General features: G+C 37.1%; 2 protein-coding genes across 2 annotated transcripts; both read right to left on the reverse strand.

The window, feature by feature from the left end:
• Positions 1 to 683: 683 nt before the first annotated feature.
• Positions 684 to 3,096, reverse strand: LOC118435643. The gene is made up of 6 exons (XM_035851987.1): positions 2,939 to 3,096; positions 2,773 to 2,850; positions 1,902 to 2,714; positions 1,385 to 1,833; positions 1,183 to 1,307; positions 684 to 1,115 (listed from the first exon to the last, which is right to left on the reverse strand). Exons 2-4 carry the CDS (start codon positions 2,821 to 2,823, stop codon positions 1,438 to 1,440), a joined length of 1,260 nt encoding a protein of 419 aa, XP_035707880.1. The 5' UTR covers positions 2,824 to 2,850; positions 2,939 to 3,096; the 3' UTR covers positions 684 to 1,115; positions 1,183 to 1,307; positions 1,385 to 1,437.
• Positions 3,097 to 5,578: 2,482 nt separating this feature from the next.
• LOC118435592 lies at positions 5,579 to 7,170 on the reverse strand. Its single transcript, XM_035851881.1, has 3 exons — positions 6,645 to 7,170; positions 6,312 to 6,471; positions 5,579 to 6,080 (listed from the first exon to the last, which is right to left on the reverse strand). Exons 1-3 carry the CDS (start codon positions 7,168 to 7,170, stop codon positions 5,579 to 5,581), a joined length of 1,188 nt encoding a protein of 395 aa, XP_035707774.1.
• Positions 7,171 to 7,399: the final 229 nt, after the last annotated feature.

Below are 7,399 nucleotides of genomic sequence, written 5' to 3' on the forward strand. Positions count from 1 at the left end.
AATTGTTTAAGTGTTCTCTGAAAACATGTACATTTTTTTTACAGATTTTCGCTAAGCCACGCTGCTATGATGAAATAAAGAAAAATTTCATCTTTCATCTTTATTATTATCGCCTATTCAAAAATTGGGAAAAACTTTAGTATGCCACCCGTGAGATATTGGGTCATACGATATGTCGTGATATATTGTGACTTTAGTTGTAATTTATTATTTCACGTATTCGTGCATTAATCTACTCAATATTCTTTTTATTGTCGAAAGCTATGAAAATTAACTCCATATAAAACGCTGCATGCAGTATCCTTCTATAAAAAATTTCAAGCAGTATGTACAATAGATCGGGATATCACGATAAGAATACATGCCTTATAGACCTAAAACGTGCATGTTTTTTAATCTGCTTTCAATTATGAAAAATATCTAGCTATCCATTAATTTGTTGAATTTGCTATCTGCGCTAAAAATATCTATTTTGAAGTTGCATAAGTTTTTGTATTTCATTTGAATCTTGCATCGCCTATGTAATAGTTCTTTGAAATTTTTACATTTATACATTTCCATCTTGAACCCTAGATGGGATTGAGAACGAGTAATAAAATTAGGGGGGTAAAGTCATGCTCGCACTCTCTATCGTCAGAAAATAAATTGGCATCACAAAAATTTAGTGGAAATTAAGACTGGAAAATGTATTTTCTGGAATTTCTTATAAAATCAAAATTGGTGGACATTTAAAGTCTGTAATATTTCTAAGCATACATATATATATATTGCAGTTACGTATCTAGGCATGAAGTGGTTGTCTCAGATTTTAGAAAACTGCTCATTGGCGTACGACGTACGCCAATGAGCAGTTTTCTAAAGCGTCACTTAAATCCAAGGAATAATAAAGGGTTGAAACACAAAAAATCAAATTCCAAACCCGCATGCAAGGGAACCTTAAGCAAATTTCTGCATGTTTATGTACAAATGTTGTTCGCATATTCATTAGTAAATTAAATGTACTAAATTTACAATCACTATTGATGGAGGTTAATTCACCCAGTTCAATAGAGTCTGATCGGGAGAGCGTGTTCCTCAATAAATTCTTCAAACAGTTCTTTCTCCTCCTCGGGCATCTAAAATTATTGCATTATTAATAGGTTTCCAATTTGCATAAAGTTTGCTTATTTAGCTTAAACCCACCATAAATCCTAATAGCCTGATCCATCTCAGCGATTGGCACGATAACAGAATATCCTCCATATCAGCGTCCAGGACAAATGTGGGACCCTCCGAAACTTCAAAGTTAACTGATGTCTGTGCCAAACCTATTTACAAATAAAATCCAATCAATAAGATATCCTCATTTAATAAAATATCGCGTCGAAATTAATTTGTGCTTTACCCTTCCACGCCACCACCCCTCGCAACACAGCTAGAACGTCCGTTGTGTCGTGATCACTCTCTATCTCCACCAAACCAGACGTCAAATTCCACGTGGCGAAGGATTGCAACACTTCCGTTACGCGATGGATCGTCATCTCCCTCATCAAAAATAGTCAACTTCAATCGAAATTTTTTCACTGATGGGAAAAGTCGGGCGATTTTCACCGCAGTTTCAACATCTTGGTCGAAATATCTGTAGACGGCATCCACGTCAAGCGAAGTAATCCGTTCGTGGGGAAGATCGAAATTTTCAAAAGTGTCTGGCAGACAGACACCGTACCTGTTGTACCCAGAGAAAGTGACATGGGTCAGATTTGGAAGATGGTCTTGATGCAGAAAATTTCCCAAGGGAAACATTCCTTTGATATGGAGGACGACCAATTTTGTCATTGAGGGGAGCATGAAAATCTGCAAAAAATTATAATAATATTAATATCAACGCATCCATAATTTAAAATCCGTCTTAAATTTCTTACCTGCTCGTGAAGGTCGTTCCAATCATGTCGGCAACTCAGAGTCAACCGGGTCACGTAATCTAGACAAGTGTCCAACATCCAGGTCAATATGGGAAAGTCGACATACACTTCTTCGTGGGTCCACTTATCACGGAAGTGGACGTAGGTGTAAGCAAGCATCTCTAGTTTTGTACAAGGGGTGAAGTCTGGGTAGAAACTGACATAGATTGTGACATTTACAACGTTGGAGGCGGAATTTAGGAGTCCCTGACAAATCGAGGATATCCCGTCGTCCTGACCGATTTCATTTTGGTCTTTGACCACTATCTTGAGAGACTCGAGGTTTGGCAATGTCAAAAATTGTGGGATTTTGGGGGGATAATTCTCTTTACTGTCATCCTGATCTTCAGAATTATCAGAAGTATCAATATTTATCATAACGAAGGTAAGCGTGAGAAGTCCAAGGTTCGGGAAGTGATGCATCATCCACATTCGTTCCAAAGTCGGTTCAAATCTCGAGCTCAACGTAACATCAAATTCAACAATGTGGTCGGAAATATGTGGCAAATTAGTGGTCAAGTTTTTTGGTAGGGAAAGCCACCCACAAGGTGACGGAACCATAATCAATAGGACACTTCTGGCCAGTTTCGGGTGAAGGGATCCCAGTTCCTTGGACGACTTGGAGTTATTTTTCCGGCAGCAATTCTGAGTTGTGAAGGTCACGGAGACCTGTTCCCCGAGAAATGCGGCGCCCAAGTCGGCCCACAGGGTGCACACGGATCGGGCGGATTCTAAAGTGGGGACGTCCATATAAGACAAGACGATCTTCAGCAGCTGTGTGGAAAAGTGTGGTTAATTTTATTACACAAGCTTTTAAATCCGTATTTCGTACCAGAGGATTCATCAACGCCTTGGTTGACGCGGGCGTGTCCATGTTATCCATCTCGGTCCAGAATTTTATGTCCACCTCCTAATTAGTAAATCACCACGGAATGTGTGTGTAACAATAATTGAATTAATTAACTAAATTGTAATTAATTATAAACAAACATAATCACCTCCTTCAAGATGTCTAACGATGTGAAAATGATGACCAGAATTTTTTGTCGTATGCCTCCCTTCCCCACTTTTTACCTACTTTGAAACGTATAGAAAACAAGTACACCTTTAATTAATTGCTTGTCAGAATTACGAAACCAGCTATGTTGTCTTTGTCGTTGACAAATGCAAATTCTTCTCTGCGGGATTAAAACAACCCGGTTCTGCTAGTTGGGAATAGTAAGACAAATGAACAAGTAAGTCGTATTTTTATGAATTTCAAGTCGAAATTTGTATTTAATTTACATAAAACCGAGTATATTTACATGCCGAGTAATGTAATATGGATCAAAGAATAAAGCACGCGTGTTTCAAATTTTGAACGGCCTTTACATTTATGATTTATGTAACTACACATTTATTTGCATTGCAAAAATTCGAAAAAAGTTTCAAAATCGTTGGCTTATTTCTTGACTAATTTATCTCAGATAAAAATGTACATAGAATAGACGTAAATATGTAACTTGTAACTTCTTAACAGGTTTAAAATACCGCTGCAAAATTTAATCTAATTTTAATCATAAGGAAAGTAATAGCTTGGTCGCCATCTTAATGCAAAAAGTCATCATAACGAGAGGCGTCTTTCTATCTACGTAATTGTTCCCGAATCTGATCTTTATCGGGGCACAGGAAGCAATCTCCCGTCGAAAGATTTTCCTATCAAGGTTCACCTGTCGCTGCCTCTTCAACAAGTTTATTCCCATTTTCGACTTTTGATTAACCACTCCAGACAAATACCCAAAAATCAAGATTACCACCAGACTATTGAAGAAAACAATGACAAACATCCAGTTTCCTATCTCCGAGAATAAACGTGATCCAACAGAAACACAGAGAAATGTAGCGATTATGTTAAAAAAACAACAAAAGAAGTACATTCCAGGATGAAATGTGGTTCGGAAACATTTGTTGAATTGCGATTCCAAAATTTTGAGATGTTTCATCCTCGTCAACATTGCCCTGTATTTTGTCCCAACTTCAGTGAAATTAGAAGACTTGGAAACCTGGTGGCGTCTGTGGTATTAAGGATCAACTTACTTAATGACAATTAAATATTTTCATGGGCAAATTTATAATATAAAATTCGTACCCAACAATCCATTCCTGACAAAGACGGAGGCTGCATATCGATGAGATAAATACATTTCCGGTCAAGAAAACGAAGGGAATTGCAAGTTTGCAGTACTCCAAGGCTTGAAAGAGCAGGGCAATTCCGTGCAAAAATATGACTAAGGGTCGAAAGGTCCTGTCTGTAAGACAGGACAAGCTCATAATACTTCAGGTAGTAAAGTTTTACCATATCGGTGGCAAATTTTTAAGGATCTGTATAATTTTAATACCAAGCGGTAGAAACTTTAACACCGAGAAATCAATACCTGCCTGACTATACCATGCAGATTTCTAACAGTGTATAAAATTAATTAAAACTCATCAATTTCCTTGCGTAAATGCTTACCTTGAAAATCGGGAAGTATCGAACCCAAAAATGGCGGCGCCCTTAAGTCCACCAGGTTTACGAAAATCATAAACGGCGGTGTACACAATGAAGCCCCGAACAATCCCGCTACCCAAAAATAATAGATGAAGCGTTGCTTCAAATTTCGAATTTCTATCCTAATTCCGTTCTTCCTTTCGTACGCGAGTAACATATTGAGCAAAACTACGACGTCGTTCCCATTGCGATAGGAGAACATCGTTACCAGAAAGCAAAATGGTATTCCGGATGAGAACATGGCAATGAATGATTTCTGAGTGTGCGACACTTGATAATATGTCAGGTTGACAAGGCCAGTGACAACGATGAAGATGGCGTAGGCGATGAAACTGGTCAAATTTAGGAAATGTTTCGTTTTCTTAGAAATATTTGAATTGATGATGAAAATTGACTTTCGTTCTGAAGTTGATGAAATACCGATTGGACAATGGATTAAGAAATTCACTAATTGGATTTGACACTTTGTCACTTCTATGATGGATGAAACGGCCATGATTGTTAACTGAGCAACTGTGAAGTATTGAGCGATACAGATGTAGATATTGAATTCTAAGCACTGGTTTTGCCCGGATTTATCGACAAGGGTTTGATGAATTTCTCATCAGACGAAAAACAATTATAAATTTATGCTAAATAAATATTCGATGCGAATGTCAAAGGATGTTTAGCAACTTGTGGTACATATCCGTTAGGAATTTCAAATAGGAATTTGATCGTATGTAAGTTGGAATAATGTAAATATTTAGGATCTTGTGTGGAAATTGATGACTAACAAATACAGGTAATATTCTATAGTGCAAAGCACACTTTAAATATGTACATGGATGTAGGACTATGTTTGGAAAGTTTAAATTAATGTGAAATCAGTAAAATTTAAAATTAATTTTTTAAACGGGAGCAAAACACGAAGAAATAAGTGCCATCTAGTAGATAATTAGGTGCAGCACAAAGGGCGAGCCGCTAGGTGGCATCTCTCTCTTACTCATGCATTTCTTACAATTCATGCAAACAATGTAAAATATTATATGTAAAATATACAAAAAATCAAACGCTGAAATAAATATTTTATTTCGTTTTTTTCGAAAGTTTATAAAAATTTTCACCCCTAATCATACAGAAGTAATCTGGCCGTCGTTTTCATGCAGAAGCTCATCATAACTAAAGGCGTCTTCCTGTCGACGTAATTGCTGCCGAATCTGATCTTCAGGGGTGCGCAAGAGGCGACCTCTCGCGTAAAGATTTTCCCATCACGTTCCACCACAATGTGAGGCTGCCTGTTCAAATAGCTCAGTCCCTTTTTCGACTTTTGATTCACTAGTCCCGACAAGTGCCCAAAAATCAAGATAATCATCAAGCTATCAATCAAAACAACGAAAACAATAAACTTTCCCAATTCCATGAATAAACTTGACCCCAAAGAAACGCAGAGGAAAGTGCTAAGTATGTTTAAGAAACATACAACGAAAAACAATACGGGAAGAAATGCTTTCCGGAAACAAGTGTTGAATTGGGACTCTAAAATTTTTACATGTTTCATCTGGGTCAACATTTTCCTGTAATTTGTCCCGATTTTGATGAACTGCCAAGATTTGCTGATCTTGCGGCCGCTGTTGAAGACAAAATATTCTATTATTTAGTACTTACTTACATACATACGCAATATATGTATGTATTCAAGTATCTGTATTTATATTATATACTAAATCTCGCGTCGCATTTATTATGCAAAGGTGTAATTAAATTCTTAACGGGGTTTCATCTTGCACATTACAGTCTCTTACACTGAACGAATTTTAAAAATGCGACCTACATACTTTCGAAACAAGCCTTAATCTTACCCAATTATATTATCGAGTCCTAAACTGAGACTGAATACAGTTGTGAGGAATACATTCCCCGTGATAAATATCACAGCGCCTGCAAGTGTGCAATACGCCCAAGCTTGGAAGAGGAGAGCAATGCCGTGGGTAAATATGATTAGTTTTAGGTAGGGCGAATCTGGAACAATTTATTCATAGATAATTAATTTTCAAACGATATACCAAGCTAATCTAATTGTACTTTTAACAATGACAGATATTTCACGATTGGACGTATTTCAATAGGTTGCATACTCATTCAAATATATTAACGTATTTAAGCACATTCACCATTTACATAAATATATTTACCTTTCACATCAGGAATTACCCACCCCAAGAAAGGGGGTGTATTTAGGTTGACCAAATTTAGTAAGGTTACAAACAGCGGTCCACCAATCGTAGATCCAAACATTCCAAACACCCAGAAACCGTAGTAAAAAAGGTCTTTCAAATTTCGAACTTCTAAACAAATTGAATTCCTCTTTTCATACAGAAATAACATATTAAGCAGGACAACAATGTCGTTCCCACTTCGATGAGAGAAGATCAGTAAGAGCGAGCAAGACGGAACACCGATCGATATCATGGCGACGAAGGCGTCCTTGGTGTACGAAATCTTATCGAGGTTTATCAAACCTGAGAGAAATATGAAAACTGCGTAGGCCACGAGACTCGTCAATTTGAGAAGATGTTGCATTTCCTTGCGAACTTTGGGACTCCAGGAAAAAACTGAATTCTGATTGGCACGCGTGTTTACAGAAATTGGACAATGGATGAAATAACTGACTAATTTTATTTGACACTTTGTTACCTCTATGACAGATGTTAGAACCATTATGCGCTTTAAGCGGATTTGCCCACTGTCACGTAAGCAGCTTCGATTTATGTAAGTATGTTGTACTGGTTTTCGCTGGATTTGCATATCCTGCAAATTCATCACGAATTTATCCGAAATAAGTGGAAGGTAAAGGAGTGTAAATTCATAAAGGTAAATTAAAGTGGTTTCGTATCTATGTATGTGTGTATGTAGGAAGATATCACTAAATAGTAAATTGTTGCAATAC

This window comes from Folsomia candida, unplaced genomic scaffold (assembly GCF_002217175.1).
Source record: "Folsomia candida strain VU population unplaced genomic scaffold, ASM221717v1 Fcan01_Sc005, whole genome shotgun sequence".
NCBI classification, from domain to species: Eukaryota; Metazoa; Arthropoda; class Collembola; order Entomobryomorpha; family Isotomidae; genus Folsomia; species Folsomia candida.

Excerpts from the sequence above, each read along its gene's own strand:
- LOC118435643 (XM_035851987.1), bottom strand. The coding sequence starts at position 2,823 with ATGGATAACATGGACACGCCCGCGTCAACCAAGGCGTTGATGAATCCT. Across the intron at positions 2,715-2,772 it reads AGGCGTTGATGAATCCTCTG|CTGCTGAAGATCGTCTTGTC; the intron begins GTACGAAATACG and ends TTTTCCACACAG. Across the intron at positions 1,834-1,901 it reads GGAACGACCTTCACGAGCAG|ATTTTCATGCTCCCCTCAAT; the intron begins GTAAGAAATTTA and ends AATTTTTTGCAG.
- LOC118435592 (XM_035851881.1), bottom strand. The coding sequence starts at position 7,170 with ATGGTTCTAACATCTGTCATAGAGGTAACAAAGTGTCAAATAAAATTA. Across the intron at positions 6,472-6,644 it reads GGTAATTCCTGATGTGAAAG|ATTCGCCCTACCTAAAACTA; the intron begins GTAAATATATTT and ends AAATTGTTCCAG. Across the intron at positions 6,081-6,311 it reads GGACTCGATAATATAATTGG|CGGCCGCAAGATCAGCAAAT; the intron begins GTAAGATTAAGG and ends TGTCTTCAACAG.